This window comes from Polistes fuscatus, unplaced genomic scaffold, assembly GCF_010416935.1.
Source record: "Polistes fuscatus isolate 324 unplaced genomic scaffold, CU_Pfus_HIC Scaffold20, whole genome shotgun sequence".
Lineage (NCBI taxonomy): Eukaryota > Metazoa > Arthropoda > Insecta > Hymenoptera > Vespidae > Polistes > Polistes fuscatus.
The window spans coordinates 422,286-444,848 of record NW_025113097.1 but is presented as its reverse complement, the minus strand read 5'-3'; the positions used below and the strand labels follow the sequence as shown (position 1 = coordinate 444,848).

Below are 22,563 nucleotides of genomic sequence, written 5' to 3'. Positions count from 1 at the left end.
GCTGATATATGTAAAACAACATTAACTTTTAACCTATTTTTTTTTAATTTATTATAATAAAAAATTTATATAATTATATTTATATTTTATATATATTAATTCATATATATATTTTTTAATTTTTAATTTAACTTTTCATATTCTTAATCGTAAAATGATCGAATCGAGTAATGCGAAAATAAAATTAGAAAACTAGTTATTATGATTTGTATAACAAGTAATATATCTCCGAGTAATGGAGCGAATAAACGGATACCTACTCGTTTCCAAGTAAAACCGAGTAACCATAAACGGTGGAAAGATAGGCGACACATATAAAAGAATATTTTATTTCTGGTCTCGTGTGCTTAGAAAAATCTTTCAAACTCGATTAGATCGTGCCGAGGAGACAATAGATTTTCTCGTCTCGTTTAGTAAGAATAGAAGTTACAAACGACCGCAGTTGGATATCGCGAAGTCCTTTTATAAGGAAGTCTCTTAGAAAGTGTACGGTGTGTGCGTACGATGAAATTACACGGTAAATTCAATATATATATATTTCTCTCTCTCTTTTTCTCTTATATTTTTCTATATTCGTGATACCAGGTAATAATAATAATAATAATAATAATATTAATAATAATAATAATCTCGTTATGGTTGCTCTTAAAAAGGAAACTGAAATAACTCATTTGGTTAAACGCATGAAAAATCGATACGCTCCGTTTATTACGCTTAAAAATGAAAGAGATTGTCTTAAGAATAAATAAAAAAAAGAGCAAAAAAACAAAAAAAGAGAGAGAGAGATAAAAAAAAGAAAAACTTTAATTGCCAGTGAAATGGTAAAAAGAAAATTTATAAAGTACGCGTAGCGTCCGAATCGAGAAAATACGATAAGAGGAGTATGTTTTCTTTCGTATAAGTTTCCCATCAAATTGAACCGTCTACAAAGTGATATCTCAAACGTATCCTAATGGAAACCGTAAGTGGCAAGTGCGAAATATATCTACACACTCGACGCCGCGATAAAACCTAATTTGGTGGACTAACGCTTAATGAAAAAAAATATCTTTCACGAAGCAAGGAAGCGTATAAGGAAACCCTAAGGTATTTTCCATTTGATTCTACCCGCGCTGACTCACTCGCGATATACGAACTTCAACTTGGTAAAACAACGACAATAGCAAAAAATAATTCCCAGGAGAAGAAAAGCCATTCGCAAAAATTTCATTCTCTCTCCGTTGTATACTCGATAGGTATATTTCTTCGTATGATTATTATTCGTAAGATCCCCCAGAAAAAAACGAAGGAAACGAATATAATAAATACGGGAAAAAATGACATATTATATTATTATTATTATTATTTGAACAAAAAAAGAATAAACTTAAATTAAAAACGACTTAAAACTTAAATTTTGAATAAAAAAGAGAATAAAGAGATCTTACGGCGAGTAAATAATACGCGATATTATTGGTAAAGCATTAAAGTCCTCCAATGTGCATTCAGTCACGCCCCCGCCATAGCGAAGTTAACCGAGGAAATACGAAAATAGCCGAGAAGACCGGCCGAGAGATCGCGAGAAGTCTCGGGAACAGAGATCAGGGTATACGTGTTATATGTTTGTATGCGTGTGCGTTGTACGGAATATCTTCCATCTTTCTCTTATTCTTGGTATAATAAGCGATCGCGCAGAACTGAATAACCGATAGGTATACCCGTGTGCATCATACGACGAGGGAATACGCGAGTGTTGCATATATGCGCGCGTGGGTTCGTGGTGCATCGAAGCAGCTCATTGGTCGATTCACCGGTCGCGTCTCCACTGTGCGACGCAACGCCGGCGAACACCTAATGTGGCTTGTGTGTACGTTTCGGATATACGTATAGTATGTTGTTCTGTATACCTGTATTTTCTCTCTCTCTCTTTCTTTCTCTTTCATCTATATATCTATCTCTCGGTGTGTACCGTTCCGCGTTGCTGCTGTCACCAGTGTACACCGATCGTCTTTCGCCGGCCGGACGTATTTCGGATTCGAGCGTTCGTACCTTCGAACGCCGTTCAATGACGGAAGTGCCCCAACTCGAGAACCCCCCCGTTTTCTCAACCTTCCTGGATTTCATATCTTTCGTATCTTCTAATCATCTCCTTCCGTTTTCTCTCAAATCTCGATCCCACGAAATTCCCTCCCCCCCTATTACTAACCCATTCTTACCAATTTTTATCTTATAGTATTCATATATATACACTTTTAAGATAGTTATACGTGTTTATCAAAGATTTATAGATCATTATGGTTTCATTTGGATACTTCACGAGAGTTTTTTAGATCCTTGGTGAGAACCGAAAACATTTTTATCTTTTTATTATTGGTTTTCAATTTTCGCGCGCGAAAAATATTCGAAATATCGATCTTATATGTGCCCATAATTATGAAAGTGGTCTAACATAAGTCAAAATTAAAAAAAAATAAGTTTATCGGTAATTTCACGCAACATTATTTTAAACTAAATGAATTGAAGATAATTTTCACGATATTCTCCAAAATGAATAATGTTAGTTAGTGTTTGTTATTTCAATATTATATATAATTCATTGAATGTTCAAATGTAATCCTTTAAATATCTCGAAACGAGAAATATATATGACTTACAATTAGACCACTTTCATAATTATGAGCACATATACATAGTGATACATAGGAATCGTGTTTATTGTTAGATCAGTGTCGAATGTATATTATATTCGAAGAAGTTAAAGCGAAATCCAAGATAACGTTATAAATAGTACGATTATATCGCGTATACTTAGAAAATAATTATTAATACGGGATCAGCGCGTTGCATTATATCATAAATGAGTGCAGTCAAGTTGGTAAGAAAATTAGTAATCGATCAACCTTGAACACGATTGCAATATCTTTTTCATAGAAATGAAATAGAAAATATAGTTTCAGTTTGCATAATATATCATCTCTTCGAATGAAATTATAGATATACGTGTATTTATGTATAATTGCGTATTTTAAAAAAAAAGAAATTAAATATTAAATTAAATGAGGGGTAAAACTATGTATTTATCGAACGTACATAAAATTCACCACCATCGTCAGCGTCATCATTATAATTATCATTATAGAGAGACTCTCTCATGTCAGTTGGCACTAGATAGACGTTGAGATGTAGCAACCTCAAGTTGCACGTCGTCTTTGCTTCTTTTTATAACAAAAGAAACTAGGTACCGGATCGTCGTCGTCGTTGTCGTCGTGTGTACGCCTATGATGACTCACTGTCATCGGTTCGAATGTCACTGATGTGAGTGAAAATCGACCCTCTCTTTCTATCTCACTGTCTCATAATAAAACGGATCTAGATAATTTATCATCGATCGTATACGTTACGATTCAAGCGTGCCAAAAATAGGTGTCTTCGTTAGATCGATCGAATTGTCATTGAGAAAAACTACCTTTGCTTCTTGATCTTGAAAAAATCATTTTAACTCTTTGAAAAAGTTGATTAAATTAAACAAAAATAATAGACGTATTATTTTCGTGAGACATATTTGTAATATATTGTATAACCCGGTATATAAAATATTATAATATAGTTTAATTGGTTTTTTATCTTGTCCAGAAAATAAAAATTATTAAAATAAATGTCTAACCCGTCCAAATTTCCTAAGACACCTATTTTAATAAATTATAATATAGTAAACGACAAAAATCACATGGCTTTATAGTGGATATATAAAAATAGCAAGTAAATTAAAAAGCAAGTGTATACCTCCGAAGATGATTCTTTCGAAATAGTAATTTTTGATGGAACAAAAAAAGAAAGAAGAAGAAAAAAAAAAGAAATTCTAAATCTCTAAACACGTCGATGGACTATCACGATCGAATCAATCTCTTACGACGTATGATTAATTTCGTACGAGTTAGTGATTAATGATCGCGATTATGGTGAACGGTAGATTTGCGTAGAGAGTCACTTGCCAAGAATTGTTAATAACGTAATAATAATAATAGATATATCTCGTAGTTAAATTTACGATAGACGATACAAGAGAAAGAAAAGAAAAGAAAAGAAAAGAAAACAAAAAAATAGAAGAAAAAAGCAACAATTTAAACCAGCGATTACTTTTACGCTTCTTACAGTTCCTCGAACTTCTCTCAAAGTGTGTTTACATAGAATTTTTTTCGGGAAATAACCTTACAATGTAATGATAGTAATAAGAAAGAAAGAAAGAAATAAGGAAGAGGAAGGAAGGAAGAAGTAAAACTAAAAGGATTTCTCTAACGTGATTTCAAATCAACACGTGCATCTGTTACGCAAAAGAAAGAAAATAGAAACTAAGACTTACGTTAGTTTATTCAGTTTTCATGCTCTATGAATAATCTCAATGATCGTTCGTCGATCGTAAATGTCGTTGTTCTATATTAATTATTGACCATGGATTATTAGATCAAAGTATTTCTATACTTGTACAAAATAAAACGAACAACAGTAACATATACATACTATTAGGTGGAATTTTTTGTTTTTTTTAATGTAAAAAAACGATTGGGTAGTATTCGTCGTGTTTCGAATGATAGAGTTGAATTCCTTTGTTTGCAGAAGACTGAAAAACGATTTGCAATATCTTCGAAGAAGGGGACTTCTCAAGGCGCCAGGCGAATCGTCCTACCAAGGACGTAAATGTGCAAGATGCTGTGCACCGTTCGGTAGATTTTACAACACAGGGGCTACGTGTACTCGTTGCAGGTATAGGGTTTGCAAGCAGTGCCGTATCGAGGTCAGAGGTCCGAACGAAGAGAACGAGAGCTGTAAAGACGTCGAATGGATTTGCAACGTTTGCTATAAAATCGCGTCAGTATATTTCTATTTTTTTCTTTTGATTCTTTTTTTATTCTAATCTCGTTTGTGCTCGCGTTGTAATAATTGAAATATCAAATTTCTAGAGAATTGCACGTTATCACTGGCGGCAAGTGGTTGTACGAAGATCCGTTTCCGAGAGAGATCATCGATGACAAAAAATCATCGCCACTCGATATATTAAAGCACAGTATCCGACGTGCCTGGACAATAAACGGTAGGTTAAACAAATCTATTCACAATAATACTATTACTAATACCATAACAATACTATTTATATATATTATTAATACTATTATTAATACTATAATAATATAGTATAACGAATAATATACTTGCGTATTATCGTAGGACCACCGATACGTTGGTCAGCTGCAAGGAAGTCACCGGAATTGCGAGTTTATCGAAGTTTACCGACTAGACGACAGGAATATCGAGAATCTATTGAAAAGAAGTATGCCGTAGGGAAAGATAATTCATCGCTGTCAAGATCAGAGGAAGAGAATCGAACGAGCTTACCTCCGACGATCGACATTAAAAACGACGAATCATCGTTTCTCGAGAAAATTATCTCGCGATCCGATATCGGTAGTAACGATCGAACGAAAAAAAACGATAAAATACGAGACGTCAGATTGGACGAGGAAATTGCATCGGCATCGGCGACGGCGGCGGCGGCCGATGGTGTTGCCATCAAAAATTCTTTCAAAAGAAACGACAAAAATCTTACCAATGGTGCCAATAATAATAAGACGAAGGAGGGGGGACAGGAAGAAACGATAGGCGGGAATAATAATAATCAAGAACAGTGCGTAGTCGTTGGTACACCCAGGATCTCTTTACTCAAACCACCGAGAATTCTTTCCAAGTTAATCTCGCCGGATATTAAATCGTCCCAGAGCAAGTATGGCGAAAGGAAATCGAATATTCCTATATTTAAGAGGAGTTCCAAGGAATTCGAGGATATCAGGAGTCCTCAGGAATCACCGAGACGATCTCTTATACCACAAAGGTACACCACCGATGTCCTTTCGATATTTAATTTGCCTGATTCGCTTATTTTGAAAATCCAAATGATTAAATTGTTTGATTGGACGGTGGGCCCTGGATAGCTCAATGGTTAAGGAGCAGGCAGTCCGCCCAGTCGGTCCAAAGATCTAATTTTTTCACGAATCCTAAAAAATTGGAAAATTTATTCGATAATCGGTTAATACGTATATGATTTTTTATAGTAGTATTTATATTGATCAAAAGTGAACGTTCGAGTTTAAAAATGTTCAATATTAATGATAGAAGTATGTAGCAAGAGATATATACATACAATACATATCGCTTACATAATTTCACATGCGTTGCGAATAACGGCAATATGCTTTTCAATCAAACAGACGTTTAATAATTGTACCTACGCGAGTTGTGTGTTGTGACATGTTAGAATCTAATAATATCGTATTAATAACGAGTTCTCTCAATGCAATGATACGTTTCAGATATAGAGGAAGCACCGACGACCTCAGACGCAGTCGAGAGGATATAAGCGTGCCAAGTTTGATACCGAAACTCCTGTCGCCTCGAAATAAGGAGGATAGATTATTAAAACGTCAGGATAGCAAGGACGACGTTAGAACGAACGTACAGAACAAACGTATCGAAGCATCATCGATGCTTTTGCGAAAAGATTTGAAAGACGATACGAAAGGTGGTGGTGGCGGTGGAGGCGGTGGTACGTCGATTCTATCTCAAAACGATAATAGTCATCATAGTAACGCAAAAGAGGAAAGTAAAATCGGTATACGAATATTCCGACGAGATAATAGCAAAGAGGACGTGGGTAGGGAGAGTACAAATTCAAATGCGAGCGTTGCTACAAAAGGAAAGCAAACTGGCAAGGAGGAGGAGGAGGAGGAGAAAGAGGAGGAGGAGGTTCTTGCTGGTGTTGGAGTTAAGGAGGAAAGGATGGAGGAACGCGTGGGCGAAATCGCAACGTCCAAATCGAAATTTACCTTTGCCTGTGAACAAAGCAAGAAGAAAAGGGAAAGCTCCGAGGACGACGGACCAACGCAAACTAGACGACAGTTCGTTATACTCGAACAGAAACGTATCGAGCAAGTTGCCGCGATGTTAGGCGTCCTTGATAAAAGTGAAAAAGGGGAAGAACAAATTCAAATGCCAATGGATAACGGATTTAGGGAGGTTCCTCGAGAGGATGATAAACTCGTCGAAGACATTCCTTCCTCCAACGATGTCGAAATCGGTGGGGTGTGCGGTACGATTGGTCATGCCAAGAAAATGGACGAATTCCAAGTGGTCAGTATCGTAAATTCGTTTGCCCTAATTTAACTGGATTTCTTAATATTTCGTCCGTTATTATTTCATCGACGAATAGGTACGTCGGAAATTTTCCAAAGAAGAATTTTCCAACCCAGACGACACGGACGAAACACCTAACAAGCGTTGCTCTAGCGTAAGTATCGATTATTTCCTTAGACTCATTTCGCTTGACGAAAAAGCCAAAGGGATCTTTGGTGTTCGAAGAAAGTTTTCTATTCGACAGCATTTGTCGCCGGAGGCGAGCCCCTTGAGTACGAGGTCCTCGAGGTATAGCCCTCGGGAGAGCGAAAGCGAACCGACACCTGCACTTCCACGGAAAATAGGTGGAGACTCTTGCTCGGCTTCTCAGAGAATACGAGATGCGATAAGTAGGAGCAGAAGGGAATCGAATAGTAGCGCGAGATACGAGAGTAGCGGCAGCGAGAGTGTAAGGTATGCTCGACGTTTGAATAATCGATTAAAACGTCTCTTCCTAAATATTATATAAATTATATAAATATTCATAGCGATTAGATCTTATTAACGTTTTGATTTTAGACTGAGCGAGACGGGATTGCACGATGGCGTTGATCTGGCAAGAAAGTTGAAATTTTTTGGCGGTAACGGAAGTAGTACGATACCATTGATCGTCGGAAAGGACGAAGTGGTTCAACGAGATAGCGCAACGAGTGCAGGGGAGGACGAGCCGCACGAGGATGGTCATAGCAATAGAATTGGTCCGGTATCCTCTCAGGGAAGATCTATGCTTCGCCGACGTAGACAATTCGATGCTCAGGGTGAGTTACCCTAATGCGTTTTTCAACGAGAATTATCGCTAAATCGAATCAAAATACGTAGGAATTTCGGTACCGCGGGATATAATACAACGCATATATTTCAATAGAAATATAACCATCGTGTAATATATGCGAAATTGTGCCAAGAAAGTAATGGTAATTTGTAGAAAATATCATGCACGTTTTATCATTTAAAGCGTAAACGATAAAAATATAACAAACGGCGTTGTTCTTTTTCTTTCGTTTTTCGATAGGAACGATTCTCTAACGTTGCCAGTTTCCTCTAACATTTTTCACGCACGTATATAGATAACATAATCTATTTGTTACAGCGGATAATATCTCGTAACATAAATCACTTTGGAAATAGGGTAAACTCGAAAAATGTTCCTTATAAGCGTAGACAAAGTGTACGCCGGTAACTAATAGACGTAGATAAACGTAAAATGTAATTATATTAAAAGTTGGAGGCTGCTAACATTTCGCTTTCGTGCCCGCCACCCCGCGTTGATCATTAAAAAGGTATATACAAAGTATGTATGCGAATACCTAAGTCATGTAGATATACATAGAATCTATGTACATGCACACATATATATGTATACTAAAACACTTGCGTGCAAAACTGTCGATCGCGTGATCTCTCGCGCAAACATAAATGAAATCTTATTCCTCGCGTTACATTGTTGTTTTAATTTTCTTTACTTTTTTTTTCTTTTTTTTTATTATTCGGAAAATTAAAAAGGAAATAAGAGAAATGTACAAATAATGAGTATAACAGCAGGAACGTAAAAAAATTTGTAATTGCTTTTAAATTCAAGAAAAAGTTATACCTTTTTTAATAATGCATTAAAATAGCCTTGAATTTGAAATAATTCATAAAGAATGATTTTATTCTCGACTAGTTTTAATCACTACGATGAGTGTACACCATTCGTAATTACGCACGTGAACTCATTGGTAGAAGAACGCGAGGAAATGACGAGTATTGAGTTACTCGTATGACTTAACAATAAATCGTACGATTAAAATTATTATAATTAGAAAAATGAATAGAGAGAAGTACTTTAGTTTAAGAAAAATTGAACGTAAAAAGAGCGACAACGTTAAAGCGCGTCGTTGCTATACTTTTCTATTATTTTTGTATTTAAGCATCACACGCGTATCTTTTATGACGGAGGGGGCCATATGGGAGTCAGTTAACGATAAGCTTTCATCGATTATCGAAGCCATTGGTTGTTCTCCGATGGCAAAAGCAACGACAGCAGTCTCCAGAGTATTCGATTCGTCAGCAGTGCAAACTCATCGTTCTCTGAAATTGATCATAATCGTTTAGAATCATTTGTCCAACGTATTTAAATCGTTGTCATAATTTGAGATTCGATTAACGATTAAATCCTTTCGATAGTCTCAACTTTGTTATTCGCATCTTTTCTCTTTTTTTTTTCTCTTCGCCCAATAGTTTTATTCGATAAAAAAGAAAAAAAAAAGAAAAATCACAACTTGGAAATATCGCGAGCAATTTTTACAAACGAATTTTGTGTAATATTGCAAAGTGACCGTGAAGTGATGAACGTGCAACGTAAACCGTGTTTCCTCGCAGCGAGATATCTGTTCGATCTATGATAAAAAAAAAAAAAGAAGAGAAAAAAAAAATAAAGATAGATAGAAACTGACTGTACAAACATGGACTTGGCAAGAATATGCCAACTATTAATCACGTTCTGCGTGTCGATGTACTTTCTGCTCTTCTACGCTGGACTATGCATAACTTTTTATTTCTTATGGACGGACAACAACCACTGACACAATGCAAATTGAAAAATCTCTCGAAATGATTCTTCTTTGATACTATAGTTCTATCTCCACTGTATTCTATCTTCATTTCGTCAACGAGAATATAGTTAAGATTATAAACGTTAAATTTATAATATTGCAACGTGTATTCGTTTTCTTTTGATCTTTCAACGTATGTAAACGAAAAGAAAAGAAAAAAAAAACAGATAAAAAAAAGAAAATAATTTGAAAATATAAAAACAGATTTGCATATATCATTATACAGTGTGGGCAAAAACAAAACTACGTAAAAATATTAGATTTTTTTGTAGGTACCATCGGAGTACAATATAAACACGAAATTCAAACTTTATTTGTTTGTAATTTTTGTCTTCGTTTTTTTTCGTATACGATAATATGCATTCGTACGTGCATAATCTAACGAACTAGCGTAGATGCGAACGAACGAAGGAACGAAGAAACGAAGAAACGAACGAACGAACGGGCAGGTGAGACGAAGCGAAGCGGGACACACAGGGAAACAGCATAGAAATAATAGTCTAACAACGTTCTCTGTTTCGTTCTATAGTCCGCTCACCTGCGGCTTTTATACCGGGTGATCAATCGCTCTTCTCTTTGTCTCTCTCTCGCGCACTTTTTTTCCTTTTTTTTCTTACGTCATTGATTTAAAAGTATTTTTAAAAATTCATCTTAAAGAGAAGTTTCTACGTGTTTCCTAAATAAGACAATTTTATATATTTTATTTGTTGCTGTTGTTGTTGTTAAAGAAACTTTTTACCTTACCTACATTAGTAATTTTCGTCGATAAGCCAAAAGACTTGAAACGGTGAATTTGATAAGGATAATAGCGATACATTCGTCGTCGTTATTCGTGATTATCATAAAAGTTAGCGTAAACTCCAGGTATATTATCGCGTTTTCTATATAAGTCACGTTTTCGCGTTTCAAAACAAACGCGATGGAATATCATTAAACTCGTTTCTTTAATCGATAATTATCGTTGGACAATTTTATATTTTTGTTAAATATCAATGTCTTGTATAATTTGAAACTGTTTATAGAAAATGGTAATATAAATAGAATTTTCGTTGAAGATAAATTATTACATTTGTATCTTATATATTACGTATGTATATTATTTTATTATTAGATAGATGCTATTGTAAGTATAGTGTTAATCGTAACACCCGGTATAGGGCGTCATAATGGCCATAGCGTCGGCAACTGTAGACGGTGTTGTGCCGGCGGCGAAGCTCGTAGTGAGGTAGTGACCGATGCCATAGGATTCAGGTGTGTTGTGTGCTATGTGTGTTGTGTTGTGTGTGCCCCCTTCTTCTTCTTCTTCTTCTTTTTCTTTTACTTATACTTCTTCTGCTTTAACTTCAACTTCTTCTTCTTCTTCTTCTTCTTCTTGTTCACCTCCTTCACCTTATTCTCGTAGTCGATAGACGCTCTCAGTTTAACAGCGGTAGCCCACGCGAAACACCGGGTCCTCTTCTCTCTCTCTCTCTCTCTCTCACTCTCTCTCAGGAATAATAAGGAATAAAAAAAAAACACACCAGTGAACTTCTTCTTCTTCTCCTTCATCGCACGTGACACGATGATGAATCATTCGATATCGAATAATTCCAAAATTAAATCCACAGTGTCCCTTTAAAACACCTTCCTTCTTTTTCCTCCTCAACGTTGTGTTCATTCGAAGTGTAAGTAAAAGAAAGTGTCTTCTTTAAGTATCATAGTTTATGCGTTAATACAAATATATATATATACATGTGTACTTGTAATTAATCATAGAATAATCGGTTTTGATCGCTATCCTAGAATATTTTGGGAGATTTGTAGATGAAAAATTAAGTAGACGTCGAATATTCGATTTGACGAATGAATTTCGTTATTTGCATAATTGTTAATAATTCATATATAATATTACTTTTCATTAAGATTTCGCATAAGGCAACCTTTAATGTATATTCATTGTTTCCTATGATCTATCGAATATAAAGACGTCGAAAGTTTATAAGCCACGTCGCTTTCATCCAACTCGATATCGTTCATTAATCTTCTAGGAAGGAGAATCGGTCGAGCAGTTCGATCGTCAGAAAGATTATTGGGATATTTCATCGGAGAACTTTCCGAAGCTAGAAAGATTTCTTATAGATAAAGTATTAAATAATCAAACACCAATTATTTTCTCTCTATCGTTAACTTAAATATGATTTTTTTTTTTAAACTTTGATTTGTGTTATTTCTAAAAAAAAAAAAGGACATTTTTTTCTCTCTGATCTAATCGAACGTACTACTCTCGTTACGAGTAATAAAATATAGCCAATTATAATTCGTTTATATACTATATATATTTATTATTATAATAATATAATAATAATATCGTTTATAAACGATATCTCGATATTTAATATCTGAAATGATGAAGTATGTAAGTAAGTAAAGTAATCGTTGGTTCTACTTTACTTTTGTCGAGTTAACAAGAGAAACGTCTTATTCTAACATTCCGAGTGATAATTCGGTTGAAACGTTTTCTCACATCTTCGCAAAACTTGGCGCGTAATCTGTCCATCTCTCTTTTTCTTGAAAACAACAAATCACTAAGTATGACGTATACTTTTATTTCTAAACAGTCAAGAGAAATACAAAAACGAATGTAGTATATTTGTAATATTTGAATCGATAGAAACATAACATCGCAAATATTAAATACCAAGGGGTTTCAATTTTGAAAAGATATTTTTGAATTCTCTTAGACGTTTTCCTTCGAAGTCTCTCTTTCATCCAGTCCGCCCATTCCTGGGTGTTCCCCTCTCTCTTTCTGTCCGAGCAGAGCCAAACTGGAATTTGTTCCATTCATGGAACGTCGCGCAAGCTGCGTTTCCAGAATGGCGGAGGATCGTACGCGTGGACAACACACACACACATACACACATACATACATACATATATATAAATATATATATATATATAGAGTACATACGATGGCCCGTGCCATTGACCAGCAAACTCAGCAGCGCGTAAAAAGTTAGCGCAAAGCGGTGCTAATAGTTTAACCATACGACTTTTTACACCGTTTCGAAATAAGCAGCCTAATTTCGTGGCGTTACCGTTAACAAAAACAAAATTCATCCATCTGTTTGCACCGATCAAAATTCTAACAATAATAATTATAGATCTTATCTATGAAGTAGCAAAATATCGATAACGATTTCATCGTCGAATCATGAGCTTAATAATAATAATAATAATAATAATAATAATAATAATAATAATAAGATTCTCAGAGTCGAGTCGTTACACTTGACTAGTAATCGTGAGTGAAATTGTTTGTACTAACACAAGAGAAAGAAAGAGAGAGAGAGAGAGAGAGAGCAAGATAAAGAACTTTTATCTCGAGTGAAAGCATCTTGGAATAAGTATGATACCTGCAATACTACCGAGTATTGTATGATACACGTAAAACGTAGACGCAAAACGGTAGATGTGTAATTATTAACAAACGAGTAACACAAGTTCGTAATGCGAATTGTTTCGAGGTTGTAACGTTAGCGTAACAATAAAAAAAAAAAGGTAGGAACATCGATGGGGAAAACAAAGAGTAGAGAAGGGGGATACGATAAAGTATAATTAAAGAGATAATCGAAGATATAGTCGAGCTTATCGCAAAGTCGGCGTTAGCGATAAAGATCCGATCGATGCTTTGCGTTATTCGAAAGGTTTACCTATTTCTAACGGAGTTTTTCTAACGTTTTTCTCGAAAGGTTCGAGAAGAAGAGGCCGATCGCACGCTAGAACTTGTTGCGGGGAAGATCTTCAGAGTCTTCAGACTCTGATCGGACGCGCCGAAAGACAAGAAAGTCCAACTGGGAGTACCGGCAATAACAACAATACCAGCAACAATAATAACAATAATAATAATAATAATAATAATAATAATCACGGGCACGATCAGCCGATAGTCGACTACAGAAGACTGGTATTCATCAGCTCGGATTCTTCGTCCGGTCGCGAGGAAGACGATGCGGACAGCAGTTGCTCCAGTTCCTCTTACTTGAACGGCTTACCACGCGGCAGTAGCGGTAGTCACGCTCAATCCCTCGAGGAGGATTGCGATTGGGATTATTTCGAGAGCGGTTCCATACCAGTCGTCATCGGTGGTACCACCGCCAACGTTGCCACGGACTCCAATATCTCGCAGGATTGGAGTTGTTGTCCTGGACGCGGATCATCCGCTTGTCGGGTAAGTTTTTTCGTCTATCTTCTCCTACCTCGATTCATTTTCATTTGAAATTTATTTTATTCCTATATATATATATTTTTCTATCGTTTTATGCACACCCTTTTACACATTCGCTTTATTTCAAATGACAATTTTGAATCGAACAATAATATTATCATATCATTATCCAATACTACTCCAATACTTAGAGAGAGAGACGATAAATGTAACAGGAATTTTTTCTCGTAAATCAATACTTTTATTATTAGATTAACGATGAAAGAGATAGTGTAGCGTTAGATAAACGGTGATCGATAAAAACGATATTGGAACGCGATCACGCATCTCTCCAATCCAGTATTTATTCTTCCACTCAGGCTTGCGGGGGTTCTGGAAACGCGAACGTACTTCCGGTACCAGTGCCTATACCAGTCCCAGTACCATATCCGGTGCCAATTCCGGCAGCTCTCTGGACCGGTGATTTCGCAGCTGCAGCGTCCTCGATGATAAGTCGAGCCGGAGAATCGGAACCTGGAACGTTGAGATTGAGAGGAGAACCAGGTGCACCTTGGTTCGCTTGGCATCCTAGATTTAATCAACCTTTGCATCGCGGCAGACTCGATCCAAGACTGACAGGTATCTTCGATCCAACCAGTTGTACGTTTAGACCGGAACAAGTGATCGGTCCACGTTTATACGAGTCACCCATCGAAACGTCAATTTCATCGGCTACCGAATCTCTCGGTCATCAACATTTGGGAAATACCGGTGGGGAGACGGTGACCAATCGCGACGATAATTTAGGAAAGTCTAATTCAAACGTGGAGGACAATTTGATGAACGAAACTTTGCCGACTAAAAAAGAACGCGTCGAATCGACTGATAAGCTGACCGAACAGAAAGATGATTCTAACCTCGTCAATGTGGACAAACGCGTACAAATGGAGAACGGAATGGAGGATAACGAAGAGGAGGAAGAAGAAGAGGAAGAAGAAGAAGAAGAAGAAGCTGTTTGCGAGGACTCGTTATCTTCGTCATTTGAAAGTAGGGGCCAAATAATATATCAAAGATCTCACGAGGATTCCGGTAGCTCTTCTGGACGTTCCTCGGCTGACAGTAGCGACCTCGAAGAAGATTCTTCCTCGCACAGATTCTCCAGAGTGTTCGTTGTAAACGACGATTCTCTTACCAGCGACAACGACATCGAGGACAACGGTGAAGAAGATGATTCCGATTCGGCCAACGAAGGTGGCGTTACTTTGAAACGTGTCAGTGCTCTACCGGAAGAAGAATCCGTGATATTGCAACACGTTCGTTTGCTAAACGAGGATGGTAACTTTGAGGATATCAATGGAAATCAAACCGGTAGGAATAGATCCGAGGGGGAATCGGAATCGAGGAAAGCTAACGATCCAAATGATAGTTCCAATTCGGAGAAGAAGAAAGCTCGAGATGGGCATAATCACGTAGAAGTCGAAAACGACGACAGGGTACCTTTGTTGCTCGATCATCGATTGATTCCAGAAGAGATATATCTTGCCGACGAGAGCGAATCTTTGGGTAATAAAATAGAATTGAAATCGGTTAGAATCCTGGATCCCGATAGCATTGATGCAACTTCGAACATTGGCGTAATCGAGGAAACTTATAGGAACGACGCTAAGTCGGATTCCGAATTCATTTTTTCAATGAATTCTATTAAGAAGTGCGAGAGATCGACCGAAATCAATCGGATATCGGAAAGAAATCGCGAAAATGATAACGATAACGACGCGGAAAGTGACTCGTCCAGTTCCAGTGGCAATTGGGACTCCACTATAATACCAGACTCCTTGGAAATATCCAGAGAAATGTCTAGGGACGATTCGTCCGATGAAATTTTAAGGGATTCGAATAAAGATGGTCACGTGGATGGCAACGAGGATGAAAATGATGAACGTAGAAACTCGTCGAACGATAAGAACGATTGCGAAACTCAATCGGATAAGCTTGGCGTTTTATCAGAATTATTAAACGACGAGACCTCAGATCATAAGAAAGATAATAACGAATCGAGCCAGAGCGTTATCGGCAATATGTTTTTCTCTTCGATGGAAAGTTCAACGGGTAACGAAACAACAACGACAGGAAGCGAAGTGAGCAGCGACGAGCTTCACGAGTACGAGGTCACCCCGTTGTACGATGGCAACGCAACGGCAACCAGGATTACTACGGCTACGACGACAACGATTTCCGCCGTGAACGAAGAATTATTGCTGTTGAATCGAGAAGAAATGGAAAACACATTGGAAAGTATAAAAGAGTTGGAGGTTAGCGAGAGCAAAGAGGAGGAAGAAGAATCGTTGGACGATAAGTCCTCGTTACATAACTCCGGTACAGAGGAGAGTCTCGCAGCCAGGACGGAAGGGAAGAAGGAAGAGGAGACTGGAAAGGTGGTAGAGGTGGTGGGTAAAAACGTAGGTGGCGGAGAAAAGGACGTTGTTGGAAGGAAATGGGCAGGTCGCGAGGTAGGCGACGTTATATCTAGCAAAATTCAAGAGATCTTCATGAGCGGTGAACGTGCCGAGCGAATAACTGAGACTGCGCACGAGCACTCGCAAGAACACGGCTCGTACACGGTGAGAGGCGAGAGTCCTGCTTCGCGCGAGGTAGTAGGAAGTAGCGTCGGAGGTGGTAGTCGCGACGGTGACGGTGACGGGGAGAACGACGGCGGCAGCAGCAGCAGCAGCAGCAGTGGTGGTAGTAGTAGTAGTAGCAGCAATGGTGGTAGTGGTAAATGCGATGATAGTGATGGTGACTCGACGGTGGGGGTATCGACACGGTTTCGCTCAGTCGAGCGACGCCCGTCCACTCGAAAGGAGAATGGATTCCCTCCTGCCGCGTCGACGAAGGATTCAACAAGAAACGACGACGACGACGACGACGAAAACGACGACGACGCACCGCTTTGCCACTTTCCCTCATCGACGATTCCTTCGAGCAATACCACCGGTACTAACGGCAACAACAACGCTAGATATAAGAGCCTCGTGATGATTACCCAAGAAGCTTCGTATCAACCGGTGAGCGTGATTACGTCGGACACGACGACCTTGTTGCAGCCGGATGAAGTCCATTCGGCTGGTCAGGGTCTGGCCGGGTATTTCCAGCTGGCGCTCGAAGCCGTAGCCGAACAGCCTCACCGGAAGACTGGCCAACCACCTCGAAGACCTCTCATGGTGAAGAGATCGCCGAGCAACGCGACCAATCATTCCGAAGCAGAAGCGGACAGTGGTTTGAGCGTGGGTAGTGCCAGCGAGAGCGACGACGTTTCGGTTAAGAACGCTAGTAAAATAAATAATCGTTTGGAAGGTAACGGTGGCGAAGATTCCCAACCGAAAGATCGACAGAGTAGCAATGATCATCAGCGCGAAGGATTACGAGCACGTGTGTCTTCCCAATCGAGCGACGATAACTCGCCGGGGGGTGGGGTCGTTATACTCGAGGAAGGACTCGCCGACGACGATTCCTGGGTCGAGGAAGTATCCCACGACGAGGACGAGCCCGAAGCTACGACGGCGACCGAGGAGAGTTCCGAGGACGAGGCCAATAATCTCGGAGATCGGGAGGAAGAACTTCGAGGATATCACAGGCAAGCTATCGACTTTACTCTCCATACTATTGTCGAGGAATCCTGCGAGGAGAGCGAAGCCGAACCCAGTTTGGCTACGGGTAGCCCGTCGAAAAAACAACGGCCACCGTCTGCCTCGGAATTGGAAAAGTATTTCTTCTTCGGACTCGGTGGCGATGGAAACAATTCGAGCATGGGATCTCGCGAGGTCGATAGTCTCTCCGAAACTTCTTCGATTTATTCCGAAGGTCTGGAATCTCTTGGACAAGACGAACCTACGAGCACGGCTTCGAACGCTAGCACAACCACTGGCTGCCAAAGTCAAGAACGACTGAATTCCAGCGAAGGATTTCTCAACTCTTCCAGATTGGAAAAGTACTTTCTATCGGAGTTTCTTGGATTCGATCAAGATAGACGAGACTCGGATGGATCGGTTGGCAGCGATTCCGAAGGAAGACCAAGTCCGGAGGCTCAACGAAGGAAACGTCTCGTTCGTGCCAGGGGTACCGGTCGGTCCCACAGTTCTTCCCTAGACAATTTGTTGGCCTTGACGCAAAGCTCCCAAAATTTGAGCTCCCAAAATTCTCTCCAAGACCTAAGTCTCAATCAAGATTTACAGGAAACGCAATCGGAAGGATCGTCGACGGAAACGGACGGGGCGGAGGATGGACAAACCGCGGCTTTTGGTACCGATGGCCAATTCGACACGGTCAAAAGGAAAAAGAAAAAGCCTAGAAATTTGGGTACCCAGAGTCCTCGCGTACCAGACGACAGAAACAAAACTCCCGAACCAAACAGAGAAATGGTATTGGTCGGAGAAGTAGTGGTAGAGGATGACACGGAAGCTGCTAATTCGGAAGATTCCGAAAGAGCTAAAACTCCTCAACCGGAATGCGCGTTGTCTTCTTCCTCCTCGCCATCCGTCGTCGTTGGTAACAACGCGTCGACGACGCCTTCTCCGCAAGTCGTCGATTCATCGAGAAGTCTTCTCTCGGCAACCTCGGCCGATTCTATCGCTTACAATCAAAGATCTAAACAACAATCGAGAGATTCCGGATTCGTAGGCAGTTGCGACGATCTTTTGCAACATCAAAAGATACCCGATGACGCGCAAATTAATTCCGAGGCTAATCAAGGAGAAGCGGGAAAAGATCGTACGAGGAAAGAAAGTAACGCGAGTGTTCGAACGATCGACGAAACCATTTCCAACGAGACAACGGTTGGTAACGAAAAGAACAATTCGATAAAGATCGATCATCCGATCAATCCCGCGAGCACTACTTTGCCGCACTTGCCGAATGCATCCCTCTCGCGAAAAGATAGCTTTAACAATTGGTCCAGCGACGAGGAAACCAATCTGATGATGTCTAAGATGCGACAATTTTTCAAAACGATGGTCGCCAACTCGAACGGTCAGGGTCAGAACGCGACCACCAACGCAAATTCGAGCGGAGCATCGCCGGCACCGAGTCCACGATTACCCGGATATTCCTCGAAGGCAAGAATGTGTCCGCAAAATCGTACGAAACCACCGCAATTGGTATATTTCGAGAACGAATTAACCAGATTAATGAAAACCGTACCTGGGATACGAGACGAACAAGTCAGAGAGATAGTCGAGTATCTTAGTTCCGAAGATACGTGGTCCGATTCTTACGACAGTTCGGATTACACCAGTTCGGATTTAGAAGGAGCCGCGGGTGGTCGTCGTTCGGCATTGCAAGAACAAATTTCTCAGAGTTGCCAGCAGATCATTAGCAAATTCGATACCACTGCTGGCGACAATATTTTGAACGAGAAAGAAACTAAAGAAGACAATAATAAAAATGGATCTACGATTCAGGCAGCACCTTGCCTCGGTAGGGACACGGCATTCGTTTATCAAAAATTGGTACAGAGTTTCACAAAAATGGCGGGTGACGGTGTCAGTTCCGATACAAATTCGACGCCTCACAGCAGTCCTCCTTTAATCGCAAAGGTTATGCATCACATAGGGAGCAGATTGGTAGCATTGATGCACGAGGTGTCCGAAGGTGGTCCAGCCGTCCAGCATCATTCCGCGACAACGTGGAGAAGATATTCGCAACATCATCGAACACCGTCGTCGGCTTCGACGACGGAGGACGATGACTCAACGTCGGATTCAACGAATGCAACATCATCGACGCACCTGCAGTTACCTAGATCTAAGTCTCACGATCCTTTGTTACTGATCAATAATCATCCGAGTGCGTCGACCGGCCAGGAGGGAGAGGAAAGGGAAGCCAGCGATTACGAGAGATTTTCGTGGCGAGGTAGTTTCGAGTCGGCTTTAATGGCAGCTGACTCGAGAACGAAATTAAGTTTACTAGCTTGCAGCGGAGATGTCAGTGGGGTTGGGGCCAGTGCTAGTGCTAGTGCCTTGGCAATGGCAGCCAAAAGACGCAGTGCCGGTGATTTGTTGTTTAATCCTAGGAGCTTGTCGAGAGAGCAATTGGATAGAGTTAGAAGTTGCGGTTCTATCGGTGGTGGTAGCGGTGGGGGTGGTATAGGAGGCGGAGGATCTATCGAGGAAAGGATTTGGAGTAATAGGAGAAGATCTTCCGTTCCCGATGCTAATACTAGAGGAGAGTCTGGTAAGTCTCTCTCTCTCTCTCTCTCTCTCGTAAAGTACGCGCAAAGTCGCGCTTTACCAATCGTTTGTATCGAAAGCTCGTGTTTGAAAATATATAAAATTAGGTGCATCGGCAGGTGACGAGGATACCGAGGACGAGCTAGAATACGCCGGAGAATCTCGCGCAACGACTCTTCCTCGTGGCATGCAATCGGCTTTGAGCGCAGCCACGAATTCTCTGCCACGTTTGCCGGCTTCTACTACGACGACTGGCTTGACGACGACGTCGACGACCTCCTCGCAAATGCACAAAGCGCATAGCGTCTATCATTTTCTACCGCAACACAGTGGCGTGAAATCGGCCAGATATCGACCGCCCGGATTTGCTAGGAACAGTAACGTAACGGGAGCCATTGGTGGTCCGAAACGAGCGGTCAGTGCACCGGGTTTGCAGGTCTCAGGCTCGCAAAGTTCAGCTGCCAAACGGGACAATTCTAGATCGAGAAGGCAACAAGCTATCTCCCTCACGCCTGGTAAATTAAACATTACGTTGAATTTTTCTTACCTTTTCGGTCAAACTATTTCCCGTGGAAAACATTTACGAGTAAAAATATACGCTTGTTACCTTATCTCTGATTATTTTTTAACCAATAGTATTATAATACAATAACAGAGATATCGATATTGCGACGTTTCTTTTTTCCTTTTTTTTTTTTATTTTTCTAAATGCACATTTCGTTAAAACGCAATAAGAGCAAAGTCATTCGACGAAAACTGAATAGGTGTATGCATATATGTTAGTTCGCAAAGTTTGCCGTTTGAACGTAACAGGTGTAGCACGCGTTGCATCCGTATCAACTTTCTCTCTCTCTCTCTCTCTCTCTTTCTCTCTTTGTTTTTTCCCTCTCCCGTCCAGCGACCTAACGACACAATCGATAATCCGACGTGAGGTCGTGGCCTGCGTATGCGTACTGTTCGAATTTTCTGAACGCTTCTCATATCTTTCCACGTGATTCACCCTCGAGATATCTGCACGTTATTATTCGATTGTTTTATTTAATAGAATTATTTCATTGGAAAAGTTTTTTTTATAAAATAGTAATAACGTATAATTAAAAGTACATTAATTCGTTAAATATGAAGCAAAGAGAATGTTCCAGAGAAAAAGAAAGCGTATCACAGCATCTCGATCTCTTTCCAATCTCTTCTACCAATCGGAGCGATCGAAAAATTACAGCATGCACGCGTTTAAACGATACAAGTTTGATGTCTTGCGTCTTTCACTGTTTTCCAAATAAAAAACAAAGAGAGAGAGAGAGAGAGAGAGATAGAAATAGAGATAGACGTAATCTATTAAAATCTGATATTTGTGCCCATAATTATGAAAGTGGTTGTAAGTCGTATATTTCTTGTTTAGAATTGTATTTAATTAATTATTTTATTTTATTTTATTTAATTATTTAATTAATTTTATAATTTTTGACAATATCGTGAAAATTACATTGAATTCATTTAGTTTCAAATAATGTGCTGTGAAATAACTAATAAACTTATTTTTTTGTAATTTTCACTTAGACCACTTTTATAATTATGGACACATTTGAATACACAGCGACCTTCGTTACTTTTTTTTTTATTCCAAGCATTTTTATTCTTCTCTTCGTTTTATGTCTCCGTCGCAAATTAATCTCTCATAGAGAGTCGTGTAATTAATCAAACGTTCCTTTTTTCTCTCTCTCTCTCCTATTTCATTTACGTATCAAAGTAATAAAGAGTTTTGCGTGTTACAAGATAACGCGACGTCGTTTTAGTTGGTAATATGTATAATAATTTAATTTACACATGGGTTCTCTCTTTACCTCCCTCCCTCTCTCCCTCCCTCCATCCCTCCCGCCAGTCCTCTTTTTCTCTCTTTCTCTGTACCGATGAAATTATCTTGCCACTCCCCTCGGTGGTCGCTGCTTCGACAGATCAATAACTGAGAAAACTGACGTAACTCGTAGAACCCCCATACAAAATTTATGACGAACGGGCGATGGGAAAATATATGACTCGTCCGTTATTAATATTTTATATTCCAAAGTTGCCGCTAGACAAATTGTATTTCTTTTTTAAAACAAATTTCAAGGCGATATAATTACGAAGTAAAAAATATAATGAAACATTTATAACAACGCTTATCGTCGTGTTTGTTCTTTTAAAAAATAATTTCTCTTTGCGTTTATTATAGCTCGCATTTTTCCTTGCTCTAATAGTTCGTAGGAGACGACGCGACGTTCCGACAAAAGTACGAAGAATGAGAATTTCACTTTAATTCGTTAAAGATGGAACGATGGGAGGGAGGAGAGGTAAAAGAAAAAGGTAGCATCCGTTTCGAGGT

The 22,563-nt window shown here is 39.3% G+C and overlaps 1 protein-coding gene across 1 annotated transcript in view; it reads left to right on the top strand.

Moving 5' to 3' along the window:
• LOC122517448 (serine-rich adhesin for platelets-like) overlaps nt 1–22,563 on the top strand; it is a 34,662-nt gene that overhangs the window by 4,969 nt on the left and 7,130 nt on the right. Inside the window, 10 exon segments of the mRNA XM_043635835.1 lie at nt 4,594–4,845; nt 4,938–5,068; nt 5,203–5,863; nt 6,342–7,158; nt 7,238–7,315; nt 7,406–7,614; nt 7,720–7,958; nt 13,523–14,001; nt 14,214–20,205; nt 20,309–20,716. Of these exon segments, the coding sequence (XP_043491770.1) occupies nt 4,594–4,845; nt 4,938–5,068; nt 5,203–5,863; nt 6,342–7,158; nt 7,238–7,315; nt 7,406–7,614; nt 7,720–7,958; nt 13,523–14,001; nt 14,214–20,205; nt 20,309–20,716 (9,266 nt within the window).